General features: G+C 35.4%; 1 protein-coding gene across 9 annotated transcripts in view; it reads left to right on the top strand.

Moving 5' to 3' along the window:
• Positions 1-22,029, top strand: part of OXR1 (oxidation resistance 1) — a 452,875-nt gene extending 430,846 nt beyond the window's left edge. For 6 of the 9 annotated variants that reach the window (XM_067711493.1, XM_067711498.1, XM_067711494.1 and 3 more), the window contains 6 exons: positions 6,987-7,067; positions 9,007-9,132; positions 9,915-10,067; positions 16,178-16,273; positions 17,691-17,764; positions 20,118-22,029. In XM_067711493.1, the coding sequence (XP_067567594.1) occupies positions 6,987-7,067; positions 9,007-9,132; positions 9,915-10,067; positions 16,178-16,273; positions 17,691-17,764; positions 20,118-20,253 (666 nt within the window). In that variant the 3' untranslated portion in view covers positions 20,254-22,029. The remainder of the gene's footprint in view (positions 1-6,986; positions 7,068-9,006; positions 9,133-9,914; positions 10,068-16,177; positions 16,274-17,690; positions 17,765-20,117) is intronic. The other 3 variants (XM_067711496.1, XM_067711497.1, XM_067711501.1) reach the window with 1 other exon arrangement.
• Positions 22,030-25,345: the final 3,316 nt, after the last annotated feature.

Here is a 25,345-nt window from a genome sequence, read left to right as displayed (position 1 = left end):
GTTGTCCAGTTGTTCCACCACTATTTGGTAGAAGACCATCCATTCTTCATTGCATTATCTTTGCTGCTTTGTCAAAAATCAGTTGACTGTACTTGTGTGAGTCTATGTGTAGGTGCTCTCTTCCATTCCACTGATCTGTTTGTTCTTTTGCCAGTATCACAATCTTGATTACTTTACAGCAAGTCTTGAAGTTGAATAGTGTCAGTCATTCAGTTTTGTTCTTTTCCTTCATTACTGTGTTGGCATTGGGATCTTTCTACATAAACTTTAAATAATCAGTTTGCCTATATCCACAAAGTAACTTGGTGGGATTTTTATTGGAATCATGTTGAGTCTATAGACCAAGTTGGGAAGAACTGATATCTTGACAGTATTGTCTTCCTATCCATATATATGAACATGGAATATCTCTTCATTTATTTAAATCTTCTTTGATTTCTTTCTTCAAAATTTTGTACTTCATGTATTTCATTTTTTTCTGTACTAATATAAATAGTATGCTTTTACATTTCAGATTCCAATTACTCATTGCTGATATATAGAAAAGCAGTTGACTTTTGTATATAACCTTACATCCTGCAAGCCTACTATGATTGCTTATTAACTCCAGTAGTTTTTGGATGATTCTTTAGAATTTTCTTAATAAACAATTATGTCATCTGCTAAGAGTTTTATTCCATCCTTTCCAATCTGTATACCTTTTATTTCCTTTTCTTGTTTTACTGCATTAGCTAGGTCTTCCAGTACAATGTTGAATAGGAGTGGGAAAGTATTTCGTTTTTCAACATTATGTATGATGTTAGTTGTAGGATTTTTTCGTTAGATGTTCTTTATCAAGTTGCAGGAGTTACCCTCTATTTCTAGGTTGCCGGGAGTTTTTATAATGAATGTTAGATTTTGACTAATGCTTTTTCTGCATCTATTTATGTGTAATGGATTATATCAGTTGATTTTCAAATGTTGAAATCCCTTGCATATCCCTTGCATACCTGGAATTAAATCCCACTTGGTCACTGTATAGATATCTTTTTTATACATTGTTGGATTCAATTTGGTAATATTTTGTTGAGGTTTTTTTGCATGTATGTTCATGAGAGATGTTGGTCTGTACTTTGTCTTTCTTACAATGTCTTTGTTTATTTTTTATTAGGGTAGTGCTGGCCTCATAGAATGAATTGGGAAGTATTTTCTCTGCTTCTGTTTTTCTGGAAGAGATTGTAGAGATCTAGTATAATTTCTTCCTTAAATGTTTAATTGAATTCACTAGTGAATCTATCTGGATTCACTGAAGATGCTCCAGAGCTAGAGATCATACCACTTTGGGTTTCTTTGTAAGTACAAAATCAGCTGCCGTGGTGTATGCATTTTTGCTTTGCAAAAGTCAATATAATTATATTGGCCAGAATGAAAATCTGTTCAGTTTTTCCTTTTTTCTATGATCATGCCTGTCATACTGCTCAGCAATTTTGCATAGCTTTTCATAGAGTTACCTTGATGTTTACTGGTAGCTGATTCATTTTAGTTGGCTAGAACTGGGCCTGGTACTTTCTGTTTTGCAAGGCTATTAATTACTAATTCGATTTATTTAGTAGATATAGGGCTGTTCAGATGATTTGTTTCTTCTGTGTGAGTTTAGTGGTTTGTGTCTTTCAAGGAATTGGTCCATTTCATCTAGGTTTTCAAATTTGTAGGTATAGAGTTGTTTATAATATGCCTTTATTTTCCTTTATTATCAATAATGATGGCCTGTCTTCATTTATGATATAATTTATTTGTGTGTTCTTTTTCTTATTTTAGTTAGCCTGGCTAGAGGTTTATCAATTTTATTGATCTTTCCAAAGAACTGGTTTTTGGTTTTGTTGAGTTTTCTCTATTGATTTTCTGTTTTCTGTTTCACTGATTTCTACTCTGATTTTTTTCTGTTATTTCTTTTCTTCGACTTCAGACTTAATTAACTCTTCTTTTTCTAGTTTCCTAAAATGGAAGCTGAGATTATTGATTTTAGATCTTTCTCTTTTCTTACATATGCATTCAGTGCTATAAATTTTCCTCTTAATTCCTGCTTTCACTGTATCCCAAAATTTTGGTAAGTTATATTTTTATTTAGTTCAGAATATTTTAAATTTCTCCCAAGACTTTAATGATTTTGTGTTAATTAGCAGTGTGTTGTTCTAAAGTAATTTGGGATTTTTGCACTATTTCTCTGTTACTGATTTCTAGTTTAATTTCATTGTGGTCTGAGAGCATACTTTATGATTTATATTTGTTAAGGTATGTTTAATGTTCCAGAATGTGTTCTGTCTGAGTGAATGTTCCATGTGAGCTTGAGAAGAATATGTATTCAGCTGTTGTTGGATGGAGTATTCTATACATGTCAATTAGATCCAACTAATTGAGAATACTGTTCAGTTCAGCTATGTCCTTACTGATTTTCTGTCAGATTTGCAAATTACTGATAGAGGAGTTTTGAAGTCTCCAACTATAATAGTGAATTAGTATATCTCAAGATTATGCAGTGAGTGTTCTTTTCCCCTGATATGCTGTGGGGAAAACAAGATTATTCCCTTTTTGTGAGAGTCACTTCTTACATTTATTGTTCTATAAGGCTAGTATAATATACACATATTGTAATTGAATGGTTTTGAGTAGTTAACAGGTTTTTTTTTTTTTTTTGACTAAAAGAACAGTGAATATATCTGCCTTCTTATGAAATTCTATGTGAGTCATCTGCAGATATACTTAACAGGATGTAATTTTAAATATAAAAGATTTCTTCAAATCAAAACTTCAGTAATGTGTTCTGTTTTTTATTCATTCTGGATTTAATCCTTTTTTTCCCTCTTAATTCTACTTTCTAGTTACCTAATTTATGATTCTCTATTTGCTCCTTTTATATTTTATTTAAGTCACGGAAGTGTATTTTGAAAACAGTAGTTTTAATTTAAGGCAAAAAGGAGTAAAGTTTTAACACAATCCAGGTCTTATTTTGTGATGAGACTTTGTCATATATTATGAAATATAGAACAGAATGTTACATAAGTTCAGGATGCTGTTGTATGCCCTTTTTTGTTAGCTACAACAGCTCAACTTTAATTTCCTCCTTTTTAAAAATATTTTTGGATTCCAAAGTAAATATAAATGGCATTGTTAAGTAACATTTTTCTTTCTACCCCATCTTCCTTTACTAAGGAATAAAAGTAAGGCATAAGTGAGAAATAAAAATTGCACATTCACAGATATCTTTTTTAGTCTGCAAGGCACTTGGGGGAAAGGTTTTTGGCTTGTTTAAGGTGTAATCTCAGGAGGAAATACTGGAATATCCTGGAAGGAGGACTGTTAGACCAATGTTAGACTGAAGCTCTTTTCTTTCTAGGACAGCATGTTCTTATTCATGGGATTTGCAGCAACTCTACATTTCCTCTATTTTCAGCTTCTGTTCTGGTTGTTGTTGTTATTAGTCTCTTTGTAATAGAGATGGGTAGATTTATTTCTGCCTTCACATTTGTAATTTGTTGAAAATAAATGCTCTCTTTGTGAGAGTCCTTTGTGAAAAACTGAAGAGACTAGAGAGTAGCACTTAATTCTACAGAGGGTAGTTCATAGTACTTAGTTTCTGCAGATGGGATTTAGCAGTATAGGCAAACTGCTTTGCTCCTCAGGAAATGACCTTTTAGCCAGACAGTGAATACAGTTTTAGCTAGAAGGTCTTGATTTCCTCAACTGTGTACCTTTAATAATTGGGAGTGTGATACAGGACATTTTGTAGCAAAACTGTAGCAACTGTCCATTTTCCACTTAGGTTTAATCTTTTGGGTAAAGTAATACATTCTGTACATGGAGTATGATTTACCAAGGGCTTAAAAATTAATTTGAGACTAATTCCAGATCCACCATATATACTAGGAATCTATATCTCTTTATTCATTTATTTTGAGAGGAGGAAGTATATTTCTCTAGTTGAGGCAGGAGATAGATGGGCCCCAGGCTGAGCAGCTGGAGTTTATCCCCTGTGGACAGATTCTCCAAGATGAATACAATAGCAGGAGGAAGGAGAAGCTAAGACCTGCCCAGATGAAAGATAAAGGGACCATATATTTCTCGTTCTCAGAGTCAAGGAGACCTTTCCCACTACACATGCGCAGAAAGGCTCCACAGAGGTCAAAAAGGGAGGGGGCGTCACCCCATAGTAAGTGATGTCAACCTACCCATAGGCCTCTTCTCTAGAATTCCATCTCGGCTAAGAGATGCACATGCACACGTGGGAGGACCCTGAGATAAACCAATTACAGACCCAGAACCAGGCAAAGCAAGATAATTGGCCAAAGGGAACCCAGAAGAAATGTCCCATACAAGTGAGGTAAACTACTACGAGCACACAACTCTCGACTCTGAGTCTGCCCATGTGAGTCTGTTCATACGTACCCTTTTTCCTCCTGATAAATGCTTTACTTTTTTCACTACTTTTCATCTCTGGGAATGCATTTCTGCAAAGCCGACGAGCCAGGGACCTTGTCGCTGGCCACTGTCCCTGGTGGTCTAGTGGCTAGGATTCAGCGCTCTCACTGCCGAGGCCTGACTTAAGTCTCTGGCCGGGGAACCAAAATCCTGCTTGAAGCTGCTGCAGGCTGAGGCCACCCCAAGATCATAGTCATTTGATTTCAAATCCTTTTTCTTTATTAGTTCACCTACTCTTTTGACAATATTGTGTATTATCATTCATCACAGCATGAGTAAATATTTAAAGGTAAGGAAGTGGTGAGTTTATAAATTCCAGAAAGGAATACAGTTCAAAAAAAAAAAAAAAATGAATGAGGAAAGTAGATTAGTGACCTTAAAGAAACTATGACTACCAGATGTTATAAGCTTATACTTATGATGCCAGTTTATGGTTCCCTCACTGATGATTCCTACTCTAAGTGATGTTGATACAATTAGTTTATAACTGATCCGTTTTGTGAGCAAATTCAATTTTACTTTCATCCAGGAACTGTGTTTTATATGGTAAAAGGAAGAGCTTTCAGTGTAAGATCAGTGTTGAGTAGAGGAATAGAAAGAATGCAGAGGAACAGTTAAGTCATATAATTTGAAAATTCTTGTCTAGGAAACTCTCGATTAGACTGAATGCCATAGGAAGAAGGAAGAAAGGTATAACTGGTCATTAAATATTTTGTAGAGATTTCTTTTGCTGGTCTTAGAAAAGCAAGCTGTGATTTTTATTTTTTTACTTTTAGTACCTAATTTTTCTTTCATCTTTATTGAAAATTCTGTTCTTAATTGAAAAACCTTTAATATTTTTAAATTAAACTTTCAAAATAGACAAAATATATAAAATAGTTGAGTTCTTAAAACTGAAATACTTTAATATCAAAAATAAAAACCAAAAATAAATATGGAGACTCTTCAACATTACCCTTTAGTCCTTAGGGTAATTGATGGAAAATTAAGTAAAAGTAGTGTTAACCCCTGTTTAGTCTGTGGTGGGCACTATACTCAATCCTCTATGTGCATTTCATTTCTTCATTTTATTTACACAAAAACCCTATTTAGTATGTACTATTATTATTTCCACTGTTTTATGGAGAAATAGATAAGGAAGGGGGAAAACCTAGGTCCATCTGATTCCCCAGAGCTTGAAATCATAACTACTTTGGGTTTCTTTGTAAGTAGAGAGTCAGCTATCATATTGCAAGCATTCTTGCTTTTCAAAAGTCAATCTAATAATAATGGCCAGAATGGAAAATCTGTTCAGTTTCTTTTCCTTTTTTCTATTCTCATGTCTTTCATTGCTTTCAACAACTTTACAGCTCTTCATAGAAGTAGCTAATGCGTTTTAGTTGACTGGAACAAGAACCTTTTAAAACCTAGGTTAGTTTAAAAATCTAAACCTTTTATGGGTCAGTTGGTTTAACTGCATTTTGTGACCAGAACCTCTACACATAATTGATTGATCACAAGAGGAATTTGTCATAGGTCAGGAGAATTCAACACACATTTATAGCACCACCAGAGTTCACTATATTATGCTTACTGTTTTGGGAATTATGTCACGATCTGAAAAAGCTGTACCTGTTGTGTCAGTCTGAGGAAACTTGTCTGTTTTCATGGGCTTTTTATAATAATATTTATCTGTCAGACATGGCTTTCAAATTCAGCACCGTGCAAGAGACTGGTCTAGACAATTACAGAAGATATAGAATTTCCCTTAGAAATTTAGAATGTAGGAAGGTCATTACATTTTAGTCACAAATAACTGCTACAGTACCAACTACAAAGAGTTACTGTAGAGGAAAGGCAAAAACTTTCAGTTTAGGATCATTTAGAAAGACTAAGTGGACATGCCTGAGAGTGCTATTAGATATGCTTTTAAAAATCTAATTTTCTATTTCTGGAGCTTATTTTTCTTACTGTCTTAGGTTTTAAAATGTACTTCATATCTTTTTCTTGCTCCCCCACTTCTCTGTTCTGATACAGATCATATAGCACGGGTACGTTTGTTACCTTTGCCTAGAAGAAATTTTTCCAGCATTGCCATTAGGATGTAACCTTTGAGTTAAAACTGATTTGAAGGGGAGAGTTGAAACTACCATTTTCTTTGTAAACTGCAAGACAGTTAGATTTTAGATGTTATCTTTGATATTAGCAAAGCATGTTATGTTTTATATAGTGTTTCTTTTATAAAGGACTGTAGTTCTATTTATTCAGTCAAATTCTGTCTATATGAACCTTAAGTTGTGTACTAGTAGTTATAAATAAACCTTAAGTTGTGTACTAGTAGTTAGTTGGATGTAGTAGTTAATAAGTTAAATTCATTCATGTGTATGTCACCGTAGTTTAATATATAAATCTCTTGGATTTTCAGCATGGAGTGGGGAAAGAAATCCTGATTACAGTTCTCTTTCCCATTTAAATTTCTCCAATTTTTGTTTTGTTTTGGCTGTTTTTCTCAACTGTCAGTGGAATTATTGTCTTCCTGTCTCCATATTCAGGTAGTGTCAGTGGCTGAGTATCACCGCAGGATCGATGCTCTAAATACTGAAGAACTGCGCACACTCTGCAGACGTCTCCAGGTGCCCCCTTCAGTAGTTTAAACCCCTCCAGAGATTGAATATTCCCTGTTTTCAGTGTCTTTTGTCAGGGCAAATCTCTTTTTTGAAGGATTCGTTTTGACTGCAGCACTAAAATACGCCATCAGAAAATTCCTTTTGTATTAAAGAGTACAGTATTGCCTTGAAGAGCTGTAGGACTTTCTTTTCTGGCATCTTTTCATTTGAAAAATGTTCAGAGGAATTTTCTGTTATTTTAGAACTGTTCTCAGTACTGTATTTCTTAGATTGATGAGGAGTTTTCATTTTACATTGGAAGAATGTCTTGGGTTTGAGGTAGAATCTTTACTAAATGGAATCCGAAAGATGTACTATGGGAAAATGTTTTAAAATTTAACGGATAGCAAGGTTCTCTTCTTTAAGGCTATTTCAGTTGTATCAACCCTACATCAAATATCATAATGAGATGAATTGTTTTTCTCCTTAGGTTTTCCTGGTTGGTATTAGAAATACTTCGGAATAGTATAGATTAGGCACTACAACTAGATAAATTGTTTAAAATTCTGTGAAATAATCTTTGTGATTTTTCAGGAATAAGAACTATATATTTGACCTCATTTTTCAGCTTGGTGTATTATTGTGTGTTTTCCTCTTCTTAATGAGTTATGCTTTCATGGCTTTGCTAGAACTCCTGAATTTTTTTCTTTTCTTTTAATGCTTCTCATGCTGCCTTGGATATTTTTTAACCTTTCACATCATCAAAATAAGGGTAAAACATGATGATGATGTGAAAGAATTAATATAGTTTTCATCAAAAAACAATACAGTTCTAGAACATGTATTGGTTGAAAATATATGTTGTTTAGGTTTGGTAAGAAATCTGTTAAAGGAACAAAATTTAGCAAGATTTCATTCCTACGTGGAATCACAGTCGTCGAGAATTGCTGCATTTTAGTTATCTGCTGCAATAGAATTCTGTTTTCCAAATTAAAAGTTTCATTTCATATATTTTATTTTCTAATATTACTGCATTTTATATATTAAAATAAAATTAATATGAAAAAGTGCCAACAGAATAAATTGTACAGGAATTTAAGTTAATCAACGTTTCTGTCACTTTAAGAATATCACTGTTGTTTCATGTATTTTATTTTCTAATATTATTCCATTTTACATATGAAAATAAAATTAATAGGAAAAAGTACCAACAGAATAAATTGTATAAGAATTTGTTTTGATTTAATCAACATTTTATCATTTTAAGAATATCAGTGAGATCATTTCCATCAAGAAAAGCATACATACTTTTTAGTGCATCAGATTGTTCTAATTTAAAAATAGGTTTGTGAAAAAGTTAACTTTTAAATGTATTGTTTGGTTCAGCTAGATAAAGAAATTTCATGTTTAGAAAGTAAAAATTAAAAAGGCATTTCTAAAACTAATGGTAACCTTTTCAGTGAAGCAGATAAATTCACATACACATGCACACCAATGAAACATTATCCTTTTTTTTTGTACTATTTTTTAAATTAAAATTTTGGCACCCAGGAAGTTTTCTTAATTACTTTTGGCAAATTTTATGTTAACCGTGAAAAAATATTCTCACATATTTTAAATAGCACAGATAAAAAGCAAGCTAGCTGGCTCATTTTTTGCCCTTGAACAGAAAAATTAAAGTTTCCATGCAACTTACCTCTTTTTACCAGAAATGTGGAGTTTATCATTCAATACCTGTCCTTCCTCATGTAGTAGATGAGAAAAATGTCTGCTTATAAAAAAACTTTTTCTGCATTGGACATGCCATTGTTATTAGATGGAGCATCTTTTGCCTATTCTAAAATCCTAAATTGAAGCTTTAGCCACCTTTTTTAAGGTATAAGGTTTTATTTCTCTCAAAAGGCTAAAATTTTTGAAGGTTGGTTGCCGTTCTGTATTAATATGTTGCTGCTGTTTACTTCTTTAGATTACTACAAGGGAAGATATAAATTCAAAGCAGGTTACTCCAGTGAAAGCAGACCTGGAATCTGAATCTTTTCGACCAAACCTAAGTGATCCCAGTGAACTCTTACTGCCAGATCAAATTGAAAAGGTATGACATACCCACATATGTGCCTTTCTGAGTATGTGCCATGAGAATAAAATACCCTATTTTCAGTTGTTTTGAAAACTGAAGAAGCAGGGCTGCTGTTCCTAGTCATAGTCTTCAATGCAGAGAAAGTAAACAAAATATAACAGCTAGCTGTAATAGAAGATATTAGGAGGTTTGGGTAAGCAGACATTAAAATAAATAACAGTAGCAATTTAGATGAGACAATATAATGGCCAGTATTTAATTTCTTACTGTGTGCCAGTTACTTGCTTTATATGGGCAATCTAGTGTAGTTCTTGCAGCCCCTGTAGGAGTTGGATGCTCTTATTGTCACATTTTGTAAGTGAAGAAACGTGGGTGCAGAGAGGTTACATAAATGTTCAAAGCCATACAGTTATAACATATTGAAGCTTGATTTCTAATTCTGATAGTCTGCCTCTGGATTTGAGAGGTTATTAATAATCAAGCTAACAGTTCATCAAATATTTTTGTTAATTTGATACAGAGGATGCAAACAATAAGTAATCCATGTTTCTTGACTCTATTCTAATCTGTATATTGTTTGGTATGACTGTTTCTTTTCCTAATGAACAATTAATATTTCATACTGAGAAATGTACAGTTATTCTAAAAGCATCTCAGTATCTTTGACAATGATATTTTCTACTGTTATTTTTGTAGGCTGCATTTTATAAAGTACTATTAAATTCCAACTGGATTAGTATCGTACAGATTAACAATAAGCAGCTATTGAGTATGTGTTAACAATTTATTTTTCAAAGCTTACCAAGCATCTTCCACCAAGAACAATTGGCTATCCATGGACTCTTGTTTATGGTACTGGGAAGCATGGTACAAGCTTGAAGACCCTTTATCGAACAATGACAGGTTTAGACACTCCAGTGCTGATGGTGATTAAAGACAGTGATGGGCAGGTATGAAAAATAACAACCTTACCTTTTAAGAGATGGTAGTAACAGTAATGTTAGCATATTCTTTTGATAAAAATTTTCATTAGTACATTTTATTAAGTTTAACTGGTAATTATTGAGTGCTTTTGATATGCAAGGCAATGCTGAGTCCTACAGAGGTATAGATATGAGCATGAATAATTAAACAGTTCCTGCCTTCAAAGGAATTACAGTCTGGTAGAAAAGAATACTAAAGTATGTGAGTATCTCTAAAGCCAAGCAAAATATGCCCAGTATAGTTAGAATCTGTAAAAAGTAAAAGGGGTGTTTAGATTGTTCATTCCTATCTGAGGGAGATAAGAATGAGGTTCCAGGAAGTAGTGGAAATTGACAGTCTTGAAATGTGGGTAAATTTTAGAAAGTTAAAGATAATTGTGAGAGATAGCTTCTAGATGGCAGAGGAGTAAGACGTGGAGATCACCTTCCTCCCCACAAATACATCAAAAATACATCTACATGAGGAACAGCTCCTACAGAACACCTACTGAACTCTGGCAGAAGACCTCAGACTTCCCAAAAGGCAAGAAACTCGCCAGGTACCTGAGTAGGGCAAAAGAAAAAAAAAAACATAGACAAAAGAATAGGGACGGGACCTGCACCTCTGGGAGGGAGCTGTGAAGGAGGAAAAGTTTCCACACACTAGGAAGCCCCTTCACTGGCGGAGACGGCAGGTGGGTGGGGGAAGCTTCAGAGACACGGAGGAGAGCACAGCAACAGGGGTGCGGAGGGCACAGCGGAGAGATTCCCGCACAGAGCATTGCGGCCAACCAGCACTCACCAGCCTGAGAGGCTTGTCTGCTCACCGGCCAGGGCGGGTGGGGGCTGGGAGCTGAGGCTCTGGCTTCAGAGGTCAGACCCCAAGGAGAGGACTGGGGTTCGCTGCGTGAACACAGCCTGAAGGGGACTAGTGCGCCACAGCTAGCTGGAGGGGAGTCTGGGAAAAAGTCTGGACCTGCCTAAGAGGCAAGAGACCATTGTTTCGGGGTGCACAAGGAGAGGGGATTCAGAGCACCGCCTAAACGAGCTCCAGAGATGGGTGCGAGATGCAGCTATCAGCGCGGACCACAGAGACAGGTATGAAATGCTGAGGCTGCTGCTGCAGCCACCAAGAAGCCTGTGTGCAAGCACGGGTCACTATCCACACCTTCTCTCCTGAGAGCCTGTGCAGCCCACCACTACCAGGGTCCCGTGATCCAGGGACAACTTCCCCAGGAGAGCGCACAGTGCACCTCAGGCTGTTGCATCATGCTGGCCTCTGCCGCCGCAGGCTCGCCCCACATTCCGTACCCTACCCTCCCCCCTGGCCTGAGTGACCCAGAGCCCCCTAATCACCTGCTACTTTAACCCCGTCCTGTCTGGTTGGGGAACAGATGCCCTCAGGTGACCTACACACAGAGGCAGAGCCATATCCAAAGCTGAACCCCAGGAGCTGTGCGAACAAAGAAGAGAAAGGGAAATCTCTCCATGCAGCCTCAGGAGCAGTGGATTAAAGCTCCACAATCAAATTGATATACCCTGCATTGTGGAATACCTGAATAAGCAATGAATTGTCCCAAAATTGATGAGGTGGACTTTGGGAGCAACTGTAGATTTGGGGTTTGATTTCTGCATCTAATTTGTTTCTGGTTTTATGTTTACCTTAGTTTAGTATTTAGAGCTTATTATCATTGGTAGATTTGTTTATTGATTTGGTGCTCTCTTCCTTTTTTCTTCTTTTATATATATATATATATATTCTTCCTTTTCTCCTTTGGTGAGTGTGTATGTATATGCTTCTTTGTGTTATTTTGTCTGTATAGCTTTGATTTTACCATTTGACCTAGGGGTCTGTCTTTTTTCACTTTGTTTTGGTTTTTTTTAGTATCGTTTTTAGCACTTGTTATCATTGGTGGATTTTCTTTTTTGATTTGATTGCTCTCTTCTTTCTTTTTAATTACTCTTATTTTTTATTTTTAATAATATATTTTTTATTTTAATAACTTTATTTTTCTTTCTGTCTTTCTCTCTTTCTTTCTTTCTTTCTCTTTCTTTCTTTCTTTTTTTTCCTCCCTTTTCTTCTGAGCCATCTGGCTAACAGGGTCTTGGTCCTCCGGCCAAGTGTCAGGCCTGAGCCTCTGAGGTTAGAGAGCTGAGTTCAGGACATTGGTCCACCAGAGACCTCCCAGCCCCACGTAATATCAGATGGTGAAAGGTCTCCCAGAGATCTCCATCTCAACGTGAAGACCCAGCTCCACTCAATGACCACCAGGCTACAGTGCTGGACACCCTATGCCAAACAACTAGCAAGACAGGAACACAACCCCACCCATTAGCAGAGAGACTGCCTAAAATAACACAGACACCCCAAATAATAAGTTCACAGACACCCCAAAACACACCACCTGATGCGGTCCTGCCCACCAGAAAGACAAGATGCAGCCTCATCCACAAGAACACAGGCATCAGTCCCCTTCACCAGGAAGCCTGCAAAACCCACTGAACCAACCTTAGCCACTGGGGACAGACACCAAAAATAACGGGAACTATGAACCTGCAGGCTACGAAAAGGAGACCTCAAACACAGTAAGTTAAGTAAAATGAGAAGACAGAGAAATATACAGCAGATGAAGCAGCAAGGTAAAACCCCACCAGACCAAAGAAATAAAGAGGAAATAGGCAGTCTACCTGGAAAGGAATTCCGAGTAATGATAGTAAAGATGATCCAAAATCTTGGAAATAGAATGGAGAAAATACAAGAAACGTTTAACAAGGACCTAGAAGAACTAAAGAGCAAACAAACAATGATAAACAAAACAGTAAATGGAATTAAAAATTCTCTAGAAGGAATCAATAGCAGAATAACTGAGGCAGAAGAACGGAGAAGTGACCAGGAAGATAAAACAGAGGAAATAACTACTGCAGAGCAGAATAAAGAAAAAAGAATTAAAAGAATTGAGGACAGTCTCAGAGACTTTTGAGACAATATTAAATGCACCAACTTTTGAATTATAGGGGTCCCAGAGAAGAAGAGGGAAAAAAAAGGGGCTGAGAAGATACTTAAAGAGATCATACTTGAAAACGTCCCTAATATAGGAAAGGAAATAGTCAAGTCCAGGAAGGGCAGAGAGTCCCATACAGGATAAAACCAAGGAGAAGCACAAGACACATATTAATCAAACTATCAAAAATTAAATACAAAGAAAAATATTGAAAGCAGCAAGGGAAAAGCAACAAATAACATACAAGGGAATCCCCATAAGGTTAACAGCTGATCTTTCAGCAGAAACTCTGCAAGCCAGAAGGGAGTGGCAGGACATATTTAAAGTGATGAAAGGGAAAAACCTACAACCAAGATTACTCTACCCAGCAAGGACCTCATTCAGATTCGATGGAGAAATTAAAAGCTTTACAGACAAGCAAAAGCTAAGAGAATTCAGCACCACCAAACCAGCTTTACAACAAATGCTAAAGGAACTTCTTTAGGCAGGAAACACAAGAGAAGGAAAACACCTACAATAACAGACCCAAAACAATTAAGGAAATGGTAATAGGAACATACATATCGATAACTACCTTCAATGTAAATGGATTAAATGCTTCAACAAAAAGACATAGACTGGCTGAACGGATACAAAAACAAAACCCGTATATATGCTGTCTACAAGAGACCCACTTCAGACCTAGGGACACATACAGACTGAAAGTGAGGGGATGGAAAAAGATATTCCATGCAAATGAAAATCAAAAGAAAGCTGGAGTAGCAATTCTCATATCAGACAAAATATACTTTAAAACAAAGACTATGACAAGAGACAAAGAAGGACACTACATATTGATCAAGGGATCAATCCAAGAAGAAGATATAACAATTGTAAATATTTATGCACCCAACATAGGAGCACCTCAATACATAAGGAAAATGCTAACAGCCATAAAAGGGTGATCGACAGTAACACAGTCATAGCAAGGGACTTTAACACCTCACTTTCACCAATGGACACGTCATCCAAAATGGAAATAAATAAGGAAGCACAAGCTTTAAATGATACATTAAACAAGATGGACTTAATTGATATTTATAGGACATTCGATCCAAAAACAGCACAATACACTTTCTTCTCAAGTGCTCATGGACATTCTCTAAGATAGATCATATGTTGGGTCACAAATCAAGCCTTGGTAAATTTAAGAAAATTGAAATCGTATCAAGTATCTTTTCCGACCACAACACTATGAGACTAGATATCAGTTACAGACAATAATTGCTGGAGAGGGTGTGGAGAAAAGGGAACCCTCTTGCACTGTTGGTGGGAATGTAAATTGATACAGCCACTATGGAGAACCACATGGAGGTTCCTTAAAAAAACTAAACATAAGAGATACCATACAACCCAGCAATCCCACTACTGGGCATATACCCTGAGAAAACCATAACTCAAGAGACAGGTACCACAATGTTCATTGCATCTCTGTTTACAATAGCCAGGGCTTGGAAGCAACCTGAGTGTCCATTGACAGATGAATGGATAAAGATGTGGCACATATATACAATGGAATATTACTCAGCCATAAAAAGAAACAAAATTGTGTTATTTGTAGTGAGGTGGAGGGACGTAGAGACTGTCATACAGAGTGAACTAAATCAGAAAGAGAAAAACAAATACCATATGCTAACACATATATACGGAATGTAAAAAAAAAAAAGAAGAAAAAATGGTTCTGAAGAACCTAGTGGCAGGACAGGAATAAAGATGCAGATGTAGAGAATGGACTTGAGGACACGGGGAGGGGGAAGGGTAGGCTGGGATGAAGTGAGAGAGTGCATGGACGTATATACACTACCAAATGTAAAATAGCTAGCTAGTGGGAAGCAGCCACATAGCACAGGGAGATCAGCTCGGTGCTTTGTGACCACCTAGAGGTGTGGGATACGGAGGGTGGGAGGGAGGGAGATGCAAGAGAGAGGAGATATGGGGATATATGTATATGTATAGCTGATTCAATTTGTTATACAGCAGAAACTAACACACCATTGTAAGGCAATTATACTCCAATAAAGATGTTTTTAAAAAAATAGCTAAAAAATAAATAAATAAAATTTATAAAATAAATAAAGATAATTGTGTGACGATGAGACCAAGAACAAAGTCCCAGATAAGGAAGAGACGGTTTGGTTATTCCTGAAACAGCAAGTTCATAAATGGGCAGAACACGTCTTTGTTATTGTCAGACCTAGTAGCTTCATTTTGGGAGGTGGAGGTGGTGGTACAGAGTTTCTGGGGTGCTGGTAATGTCCTGTTTCTAGGTCTGCATGAAGGTTGAATGGAACTTTGCTTTGTGATGATTCCAAATTGATCTGTATGATTGTATTATATATATATATATATATATATATATGTACATACACACCTTACAATAAGAAAAGTCTATTTTAAAAATTGAGTCTGGAAGTAGAATGTCAGGAGAGATAGTGACTGTAGAGATCATCGAACTCTACTTTGCCATTTCGTGATCTGGAACCTTAGACCCACAACATTGAAATGACTTGTCCAGTCCTCTTGTTCATTTATTCATCCTTTTTTTAGGGTATCTACTGTGTGTCTTGTACTGTGTAAAGGCAAGGCATTACAGGACCAAACAATTCAGACTGAAGTTCTGTCCTCATGGAATTTACTGTCTAATGAAGAGGAAACTGGCATGCCTTTTTAGTAGTAGAATGTTTACCCATACTGAGGGGTTTTTGCTGTCGTAAGTGCTACAGTACCACAACAGCATGTTGTCCTCACTGTGTGTACATTGTCATGCTGAAATGTGGCTACCACTTTTTTAGATTATCTTTTTGTTATAATAGACATGTTTTTAGATTTCAAAACTAGGAAAAATCTGGTTTTTTCCCACTGAGAAACTGATATGCTTTGTACCTGACAATAATATGAATTGTGTGACAACTGGTCATGTTTCACTTCTTTAAGTACAAGTAGACAAAACTATGCTAGATTAAACTTTTTGCATTTTACTTAAACATATATACTGGGACAGTGCTTACCGAAACAAATTAATAGTCATGTCATTGAACGTGCCTTTTTTATCCTTAGGTTTTTGGTGCATTGGCGTCTGAGCCATTTAAAGTAAGTGATGGCTTTTATGGTACTGGAGAGACCTTTGTTTTTACATTCTGTCCACAATTTGAGGTAAGAACACTTATTCCAGTTATATTCAGTTTGTGAAGAGGTGTCATCTTGAATAGAACATTCACTTTGGAGTCCTGCATACTTGCATTTGACTCTCAATCTCTGCCTTTTACTAACTGATAACCAAGCACTTTTTTGACCATTGTGAGCTTCAACTTTCCTGTGGTTAGAATGGGGATCATAAAATGTAACAAGGTTGTTTAAAAATTAAATGAGAACCATATATGTGTAACACTTGGTGTGGTACCAGAAAGACATCATGGGCTCAGTAAGGAGTATACGTCATTATTACTGTTTTGTTTATTAATTATCTTTGTAAAATTTCTAGAAACTTTTAATGACCAAGTTTAATGATGTCAGTCTTGAAAATTTTAAAAACAAATTATTTGGGGTTAAATCAACAGTGATTACCTGATTTCATTTTCTTTATTGTGACTTGACTAAAATTAGATACATTCTAATGCCAATGAGATCTGAAATTTAATACATGCATTTTAGTGAATGTGTAACTGTTTAAAGCATTGAGTGCAATCTCAGAGTCTCTGGTACAGTCAGGTTCAGCATGTCAGACAGTACCTAAGAGATGAAATTATAACCTTGAAAATAGGGATCAACACAGTTGGTTTTTTAAAAAATTGTCTTTAGGAACAGTTTCTATAATGAACAAAATAGGATTTGATAACATAATAGGAATGAACTCTCTTAACAAATTTGGGTTTAAGTGGCTCACCAGATTAACTAGTGCTTTCCATTCCTTCCATAAAACATATCAACTGATGCCTACAGCTACCTGGAAGCTTGTAGTTGTTACAGATTTTTGAAGTTTCAGTTATACTTGTTTCCAGTCCTTTTTTATGATGCTGTTTCTACCTGGTAACTAATAATGTAATTAAACAAATGTCATATGTATATGAAAAAGTGAGTGCTAAAGTGTATTTTATTGAAAACTGTAATGAATACTTTGGAAAATTTTTATAAAGGTGAGGTGCTATAAATTGATGTTGTATTAGGTTTAGGTAGAACTTGCATGAAAGGTTAAAAATATTTAAGAATATTAACATCTAAAAGTTTTACCCTTGAATGTCTCAAGTGTTTTTATGTTCACTCCTCTTTAAAGAAATTGAAACTGGAAAGCATAAACACGTGCTATAGGCTTCTGTGAGAATAATGATAGGCAAATTCATACCCAAAGAAAAGACCTTGGCCCTATACCAAAATGTTAAAACATTATCAAATTAATGTTCATTTATATTTGATGCTAAAATAAAAGTTAATGACATCTACTCAGTTTTTAACTAATTTTCTACTTTCTTTAACTTTTCTCATTAACCATTGAACTCTTGTAGTCAGAAAAGAGAAATTCACATAGATAGTGATATTTTCATCTACATATTTAAAGCTTTTGTCATTTTTGTAGGTCTTTAAGTGGACAGGAGATAATATGTTTTTTATCAAAGGAGACATGGATTCACTAGCTTTTGGTGGTGGAGGGTAAGTCTCTTGAACATTTGACTGTGAGATTTTGAAAGAAACTTTAAAAATTCATTTGTGGGGCTTCCCTGGTGGTGCAGTGGTTGAGAGTCCGCCTGCCGATGCAGGGCACGCGGGTTCGTGCCCCGGTGTGGGAAAACGCCGCGGAGCGGTTGGGCCCGTGAGCCATGGCCGCTGAGCCTGTGCGTCCGGAGCCTGTGCTCCGCAACGGGAGAGGCCACAACAGTGAGAGGCCCGCGTACCGGAAAAAAAAAAAAAAAAATTCATTTGTGTTATTTATAAAATCAGCTATCTTTGGAAAGTTTTGACATTGGAATCCTAATTTATATATTATGACTAAGAAAGTATAATATTTGCAAGAAGGTGCTTGAGTGTAGTATTTGAAACTTTTGGTAGAATACTACTCATCTCAAAATGCTGTTTAGTTGATTCCCCTTTGATTAACCCTTTTGATTAAAACCCTTCTTTTAAAGTCTAGTGACTTCTTGATAGTTGAAAGAGAAATACACTAATCCCTTAGAACTTCTCAAATTTTCAGAAAACCATGGTGATATGTTCTTTGTCTCAATTTATAAAAAAGGTCTAAAATTTTTCATGTTATTCTACCCTGGAGACTATTGGGATTGATATTTTAGACAATAGAAATCTGTTTTCCTGTTAAAAATGTTAGTGACACCCCCACCCCCGATTTTCAGGGCTTGTTTTCTTTTTTTTTAACAGTATGAGTAATCAGCAGTTTGATTTGATTCTTTTGGCATAGGAAGCATTGTGAGAAACTTTGTTTTTTTGTTCTGGTATTCCACCTTCATTTAGTCTTCATGGTATTTGGGGGTAGCTTGCTCTACTGCCTCCTAGCCTAGACTCCTCAACTAGCCCTTAGCAAACACGACTTCCTTCATTTGTTATTTCTCTCTATCCTTCCGGATCGGAATAATGTATGCTAAATAACTCCTAAATTTATAGAAGTGTTATTTGTTTCCCACATTTCAGGATATATAATAATAATTCGTTCAGGCCACAGAATCTTGTTAGCCTGGATAGTCATCATCCTGAGTGATTCTAGCACATTCTCTTACAACTTCTCTATAGATAGGTATTCGGAAGACATGATTTCAGTGATTAAAAATTAACCATGGTTATGATAGCCTTCTCTGAAGGACATAACCAGGTAACTAAAAACCATGTTATTTTTAGTTGTTGGAATTAGCTTATAATGTTTATATGTTCCAATTACACCTTTTTTGTTTGGGGAGAAGGCAGAGTCATTCGTCCCTACTCCAATGGTGGTCTTACATGTGATTCAGTTAGCTCTCCAGGAAAGCCTCACAAGCAAGTGGCTTATAATTTCAAGCTATTAAGGGTGCCTTTAGTCTTTGAAAGTAATGTACACAATGTCATTAGATATTTGCTGCAACTTAGTGTTAATGATGCAACGTGATTCCAGCAGCTAAACTCACCATTGGGTCAGTTGATAACAAATTAAGACAAGTTTACAGTCTTTGAAGGTGAGTACAGTCTCAGAAAATGGGAGCTGTAAGGACTTGATATTCCAGAATTCCAAACAGGAGCCCCAAAGAAATCAAAATCATGTGATGGACTGAATATAGGCTTTGGAGTCAGATAGACCTCATGCAAATTCCAGCTTCAACATAAATCACATGTGGGACCTTGAACAACTCAAGTCTAAAGTTTCCTCAGCTGTGAGTTAGAGATTGAACCCTTGGGCTTCCCTGGTGGCGCAGTGGTTGAGAGGCTGCTTGCCAATGCAGGGGACACGGGTTCGTGCCCTGGTCCGGGAGGATCCCACGTGCCGCGGAGCAGCTAGGCCCCATGAGCCATGGCCGTTGAGCCTGCGCCTCCGGAGGCTGTGCTCCACAGTGGGAGAGGCCACAACAGTGAGAGGCCCACATACCTCAAAAAAAAGAAAAAGAGAGTGAACCCTTAACATTAACCACACATTTTATTTTAGATGATAGGGAGTTTTCATGTCGCTAAGAAACTCATGTTAAATATATTAAAACCAAACAGCAAAGAGAAATTCATAATACCAGGCAAAGAATAACAGAGTAGTACCTGCCTCAAAAGCTAATTCTATAATTTTAGAGGGTTCATCTTACTCCTTGATCTATATGTTAAGTGATTTTATAATGGGATATGAACAAAACAAAGTTGCCTTGTGCCACTTTGTGTGGAAAGGAGTAGGGAATGGTTTTGAAAAAAATTTTTAGAGTTGTTGAATATTGAAATGTCTCATTAAATTAATATTTTACAACCTCTGCAATTATTCTTTTACAACTTAGGGCATAAGTATTAAAAGATTTTTGTTAGAACGATTTTCTTCTATGTATTACAGGGGAGAATTTGCCCTGTGGCTTGATGGAGATCTCTACCATGGAAGAAGCCATTCTTGTAAAACATTTGGAAATCATACACTTTCTAAGAAGGAAGACTTCTTTATCCAAGACATTGAAATCTGGGCTTTTGAATGAATATAATGCTCTCTCTCTTAGCAGGATAATGGCCCAAACCTGACATGGACAAACAAGCATTGTTTGGAAAGTTCAAGAAGCAATACAATGTAACATGTAACTCATGCTTTAAAAATAGTTCATATCACCATTTCTTACAGCTATAATTTTGGAATTTATTTTTAAAATCATGTTTCTGTCCCAGAGGTCTTTAGGGTTAGACCATGGTGTGGGTCCCTGCAGTGTAACAGCTTAGGTTTTGTCAGAATTTTGGTAGCATTTTGATCATAGTGACCACCTCATCTATAATCCATGTTTTCTCAGTCTCCTAATAGGATGGTGCTCTTTTGTTGAACCTATTTTGGTTTATTATTTTTTAAACTATATTGATTGTTTTAGTAGAGTAGTCTAACCTGGGATATTGAGGGAATGAAGACTAGGTACTGCTGTATCTGTGAGGTTGGCACAGGTGACTTTTCGACATGCTCCGCTTAGTTATTCTTATAAAGGAAAAAACACATGCCAAAACAATGCATACTTCATACACCACTGAGTTCTAGTTTTAATTCACAGTACAACATTCTCTTTATTAATTTTGCCTGTATTCTCAATTTCATTTTAATAAAAATGAAATTTGAGGAAAATTCTGATTGTAATAGACCACAGTGCACATGATCTGCGGGTTTGGGCATATGCTTTCATCGTTGAATTACCTGATAAAGAGTTATAAAATGACAGAGGAGAAGGAGAACTTGATGATTCTACTGAATTTAATATATCAAGCAAGAAAATATACTATTTACATATTTGTAGCTTAGCAGGGCATTATCATAACTACAAAAACTAAGAGACAGATGCATATTTCGTCAACGTATTGTGTCAGGTATACTGTTTTATAGTTCTGTTGTTTTAGCCTTGTTGCACACCAACTCCGAAAATAAGGTTCCTGTTCAAAAGAAAAGAAAAAAAAACCTTGTGATTTTTTTTGAGTGGTATATGTTATTAATCACCATTAGCATTTGCTGTTATAAAAGGGCAATGATTATAGTAGAATATTGTAACTCAGTAGACTTGTTGAATATGCAAACTTACTGTCAAGTGACCTCAAAAAAAGAAAAGATAAAATATATCAGTAGTTCTTATCCTCTTTTGTAGGAAACCAGTAATAAGCCATTGCGGCAATAATTCATCAGTTAATTTCAAAGCTTCATGTAATGCAAAAAAATCCTGCCGTTATACATGTGACAGTGACCTTGTGCTGAAATTTCAGCTATTCCAGGTAAACATTGTATATTATCTTGTAAATTAATGTTTAAAGGTAGTTTTGTTCTTATAGAAAGTGTTGATTGCCAGGTTGCTTATAGCACTTTAAATTATTCTAAAAATGAAATTATAAGCCAAATATGTTGGCTTAAGTAGATTTAGTTGTATAGTACTTGGATATATTTAGATCTTTTGAAAGTTTAGATAATTATCTAAAGAAAGCATAATGCTAATGAAAAAGAAAATCTGATAATCTATTTAATATGCTATTGCCGAATATGAATAGAAATACAGGGCATCGTTTCCTTGTTTATGTAAAGCTCTCATTAAAAGTTACTACCAGTGTATAGATTAAATGTTTACAATATAGGGAACTGTAAATAAATATATCAGTTTCTTTCCCCCTTTGGTCTTCCACAGCAGTATTATTGTCTTTGTGGAGTTGACTAATCATAAAAAAATCCTGTATTGGATTTCAATTACAATAAGGTCATAGTGGTGTATACCAAATAAAATTAAATACATAAATATAAATTTGAGTTTGGATTTATTGAATAATCAAGTTATTTTTATATTTAAGAAGTCTGATTAAATGTACTACTGTCTTTTATATGTGAAAAATGGTTCTAGGAGCTATGGTGGTGGTGTGGTGGTGGTGTGGTGGTGGTAATAGTAATAATGATGGAAGGATGCATTCAAACAGAGGGAACAGCACAGTTTAAAAAATGGGGATGTACTTGGGTACTTGGCACATGAGGAAATGTAAGTCATTTGTTATTTTTAAATTATGTCCCTGGTTTTCTTGGTGGGGAGTGCATAGCAAGGTAAGACTAATTTCATAAAGAGCTCTGTTGTTGTGCAGTGTCAAAAAATTTAGATTTTTTTTAATCTCATAGGAGCGATTAAGAAAATTTGAGTGCAAGAATGTTATGATCAGATTTCCACTTTAGAAAGATGTCTGTGAAAAGTAGATTAGTAGAGAAACAAATTAGAGACAAGGACACTAATAAGACTGTTGAAAAGTCCAGAGCGAAAATGTTGAGGTCTGAACGAGAATAGTAGCAATAGTGATAAGAAAGGAGGCATGGATTTGAAACAGATTTAGGAATTAGGATTAACAAGATATGGTTATTAATTGGATGTCAGAAAGAGTTAAGGATAGCTCTCAGGTTTTTTTGTTAGGAATATATTATTCATCGAGATGGGTGAGGTACAAAGAGTAGAAACAAGCAGCAGATAGGGAAGTTAGGTTAGTTGTGGAACTTATTATAGTATAATATGAGAAACTAGAGAACAGATTGGGGGCAGGGGGGAATTAATATTCTGTTCTGATAGATAAAAAAAAATTTTAAATCAACAACATATAGGTAGATGTTGAAGCCATAACCTGTGGATGATATGCCCTTGGAGATTATAGACTGAGTGAAAAGAGAATTCTTGAGATAGGTTTTGGGGGTATAGTAATATTAAGTGACAGGCAGAAGAAAAGGCTGTAAGCTTCCATCTCAAGCAGCTAGAAGAACAGTAACAAATTTAACCTAATGAAAATAGAAGGAAAAACGAAATAAAGATGTGAGCAAAAATCAATAAAATTTAAAACAAGCATACAGAACAGAAAATCTGAGAATAATAAAATTGTAAGCCTCCAGCAAGATTAAGAAAAAGATAAATCACTGTTAAGAATTTAAACGGAGACATCACTAGAACCAGTGAACCTTAAAGAGATAAGATATTGTGAAGAACTTTGCATCAGTAAACTTGACAATGTAAATGAAACAGAAAAATGTTTTGGAAAACAGAATTTATTAAAAAATGATCCAAGAAGAAATAAAATTTTTGTATTAAAGAAACTGAATCTCTTAATTAAAAAAAAAAAATCCTTCCCACAAAAAACTCAGGTCTGTATGCTTCCACTGGGTAATCCTTTTAAGTATTTAAGGAAAAATAAAGTATCAGTCTTACATGAACTCTTCCAGGGTACTGAGAAAAGGGAGAACTTATGTTATTGAGGCTAGCACCACCTTGATACCAAAACTTTACAATCCTTACCAAAAAAATTACAGAACAGCATGGTATGAGCATAGATACAAAATCCTATATAAAATATTCACAACTCAAATTTAGCAATGTATGAAAGAATAATATATTACAACCAAATTGAGTTTATTCCAGGAAAGCAAACAGTAGTTATTTTTAAATTGGTATTGTTTTCCACATTTAAAGAAGAAAAATCCATGATCATCTCTACAGAAGCAAAAGAAGCATTTGATCAATTTCAGTGCCTGTTTATGATAAAAACTTAGCAAATTAGAAAAGAAGGGATCTTCCTCAATCTGATAGAAAAATATCCTTGAAAAATGTACAGGAAGCATCATCTTTAATGGTGAATTATTGAAGGTTTCCTCCCAGAAGTAGGAAACGTAACAATAATAACTGCTTTCACCACTTCTCTTCAACATTATCCTGGAAGTTCCAACCAGTTCAATAAAGCAAGATAAAAGGCATAAGGACTGGGAAGAAAAGACTTTAAATGTCATTTGTATAGGACACAATCGTGGACATAGAAAATTCCAAAAAGATCAAACTATTGAAATAATTTGATTTACCAAGGTCACTAAAGACAAGTTCAATATTAAAAAAAAGAGTAAAAACCCTTCTTTTTATTCTTTCTAAACCAATAGTTAGAAAATGAAGCTTAAAATACTGTCATTTTGCAATACCATTGAAAAAATCGGATATGTAACAAAAAGATAGACATAAGTAGGAAGGATATACCATGCTCATGATACGAAGACAAAATTGAAAGATGTCCGTTCTCTAAAATCAATCTGTATTGGCAGGGAAAATCTCAGCCAGGTTTATTTGTGGAAATTAAGCTGGTCTATAATTTATATGGAAATGTAAAGGCAAAGAACAGCTGAGGCAACAGTGAAGAATGAGGCTGTGGTCTTAAATACTAGATAATCAGGATCTATTAAAAAGGTGTTTAAAACAATGTGGTATTGGTCAAAGGCTATACAAAAGAATGGATTAAAGTCAAGAGTCTAGAAACAGACTGATTTTTTAAAAAGATGCTGCTGCTGCTTAGTGGAGAGAATGGTCTTTTCAATAAATGATGCTGGATTAATTGGATGTCTGTATGGAACAAAAAATCTTGACCTGTCATACCACATACAAAAATTAATTACAGATTGTAGATCTAAATGTTAAAGGTAAAAAAATAATGCTTTTAGTTGAAAAATATAGGACAATATCATCATGACTTTAGGATACACATACATTGGACAGAAAAGCACTAACTATAAAGGAAAAAATGGTAAATTATACTACATTAAAATGTTAAGAGCTTTTCATCAAAAGACATCATTAAAAATGAAAAGGCAGCCAACAGAGTAGAAGGTTCTTGTAATACACAGATCTAATGAAGGTCTCACATACACAATATACAAATGACTACGACTCAAACAAAAGACGGAAAAGGCAGAAGACTTTGGCAATTCCTAAAAGTATTAAAACAGCCAATAAGCGCTATTTTAAAAAGGAATGTGAAGTGGAATAACTTTGGAAAACATTTTTTGGCGGTACTCTACTAAAGCTAAATTTGGCCGGCAAATTTCATTCCTTGCTATGTACCCAACAGTAATTGTGTATATTTGTTTACCAAAATATATGTACTAGAGTGTTTAAAAAAGAACTATTTGCTTGCTTTCTCCTCTCCTGACCATCGCCCTGCTCCCTCCATACATTCACCCATTCACCTGTTTTACTGAGTCTAATTTACTGCTTCCTCTGGCTTGTTCCTGGAAGTAATCAAGCACGTGGGCACTCTTCACTAGCAGAGTCTTGGTTC

Source organism: Pseudorca crassidens, chromosome 17, assembly GCF_039906515.1.
Source record: "Pseudorca crassidens isolate mPseCra1 chromosome 17, mPseCra1.hap1, whole genome shotgun sequence".
Taxonomy (NCBI): Eukaryota; Metazoa; Chordata; class Mammalia; order Artiodactyla; family Delphinidae; genus Pseudorca; species Pseudorca crassidens.
Note: the sequence above shows the minus strand (reverse complement) of the source record. Positions and strands in the feature narration are given on the sequence as shown.